The sequence below is a fragment of the Myotis brandtii genome, unplaced genomic scaffold (genome assembly GCF_000412655.1).
Source record: "Myotis brandtii unplaced genomic scaffold, ASM41265v1 scaffold940, whole genome shotgun sequence".
Lineage (NCBI taxonomy): Eukaryota > Metazoa > Chordata > Mammalia > Chiroptera > Vespertilionidae > Myotis > Myotis brandtii.
Window position 1 is genome coordinate 497,277 of NW_005371877.1, and position 1,572 is coordinate 498,848.

The following is a 1,572-nucleotide window of genomic DNA, read 5'->3' on the forward strand; positions in this document are numbered from 1 at the left end:
CCGGGGAGGGGGCAGGGAAGGCGCCCACCCGCCCACTCACCATGATCACGGCGACCACGATGGCCGCGATGCCAATGAGGTACAGCTTCCCGGAGAAGAGGTCGTCGATCTTCTGGTGGCAGTCCGCCTGCGGGGGCAGGGGCGGGGTGTCAGGGGCGCCAGTCCTCCGCTCCCCCTCCTCCCCAGCAACGCAGCAGGGTCACTGCAGAGAGAGCAAGGGTGGGGCGCTACCCTGCCCCTCAGAACGGGTCTCTGCCGTGTTGGATCCGACACAGGTTTTCAGACCAAGTGGCTCAGGGGTTGAGCATCCACCTAGGAACCAGGAGGTCCCGGTTCGATTCCCCGTCAGGACACAGGCCCCAGTCGCGGGCTCGATCCCCAGTGTGGGGCGTGCAGGAGGCAGCGACCGATGTGTGTGTGTCTCTCTCTCTCAAATCAATAAAACATTTTAAAACAAATGCGGAAGCAACGTGCTGCGCCCTCTTCCACTCGGAACCCTCAGCAGGCCCGGGCGTTGACCGGAGGTCAGGGTGCCTGGCAGTCGGACTCAGAGCTGCCCCGTCAGGAACCAGACCGGGTGGACAGTCCCCTTCCCCGTGGGCCTCGGCACCACGCAGTGTGGCCACCACCGGGACCCCGGGAGGGCGGGCGGGGCCACTCACCTGCAGGTTGGTGAACAGCGAGCTGCCGGAGGGACACAGGTTGTTCTTGAGGATGGAGGTGGTCAGGGTGGTCAGCGCGTCGGAGCCGCAACAGTTGAGCTGCAGAGACGGAGGGCGGCCGCGGTCAGCCCCGCACGCGGAAGTGACCCGAAGGGAGGGCCAAGGACCCGCCGGGCAGAGGCCCCCTCCTCCCCTCCCCTCCTGCTCAGCTGGGCTGCTCAGAGACCTCAGCACCCGGCTGGCCTGGCCTATCTGATCCCCACACCAAGGCCCACAGGTCCCAGAGGAGCCTCCCATCTCCCCCCACCCCCGGCTTTCAGGGGGGCCCACAGTCCTTGGGGAGCAGGGCTGCCAGGTCCCTCCTGCTCCCAAGGTCGGAGCTGAGGCCAGACTCAACCCCAGCCAGGCTTCACCCCTGCCCGTCGCCTCCGCCCGTCCCCAGCGCCCCCACCCCGGCCCGCACCGTCTCGTGGAAGGTCTTCACCACGGTCTTGGCGTTGTTGGCCTCGTCGTCCACCACCGCCTGCTGCAGGGCCTGGTCGTAGAACTGCTTCACGTCCTTGGCGATCTGGGGAGGGGAAGCCCCGAGTGAGGGCCGGGCCTCGCGGGCTCCGCAGGACAGACCCAGCCCCCAGCCCACCCAGGCCACCTCCCCGAAAGCCCTCCGTGGCCCCAGAAGGAGCCCCAAGAGCACCGCAGCCTGACTGTCCCCCAACCTAGCAGTGGGTGCTGCTCCCTCCCCCCGAGGACCCAGCTGGGGCTGGCCATCCCCAGGGCCCAGCTCACCTGGTCTTTGTTGACAAAGCCCCAGATGCCGGCGGCCACCTCACAGGCAAAGAGGATCACTAGGCAGGTGAAGAACTGCAAAGGCCGAGAGAGGGGGGTCAGGGCAAAGAGGGGGATCAGGGCA

At 67.5% G+C, this 1,572-nt stretch overlaps 1 protein-coding gene across 1 annotated transcript in view; it reads right to left on the reverse strand.

Annotated features, from left to right (window-relative positions):
• Window positions 1-4: 4 nt before the first annotated feature.
• Window positions 5-1,572, reverse strand: part of CD81 (CD81 molecule) — a gene marked incomplete at its 3' end in the record, with an annotated part of 5,702 nt that continues 4,134 nt past the window's right edge. Inside the window, exons 3-6 of the mRNA XM_014533099.1 lie at window positions 1,449-1,523; window positions 1,126-1,230; window positions 663-761; window positions 5-127 (exon numbers count right to left, since the gene is read on the reverse strand). Coding sequence (XP_014388585.1) covers window positions 5-127; window positions 663-761; window positions 1,126-1,230; window positions 1,449-1,523 — 402 coding nt within the window. The remainder of the gene's footprint in view (window positions 128-662; window positions 762-1,125; window positions 1,231-1,448; window positions 1,524-1,572) is intronic.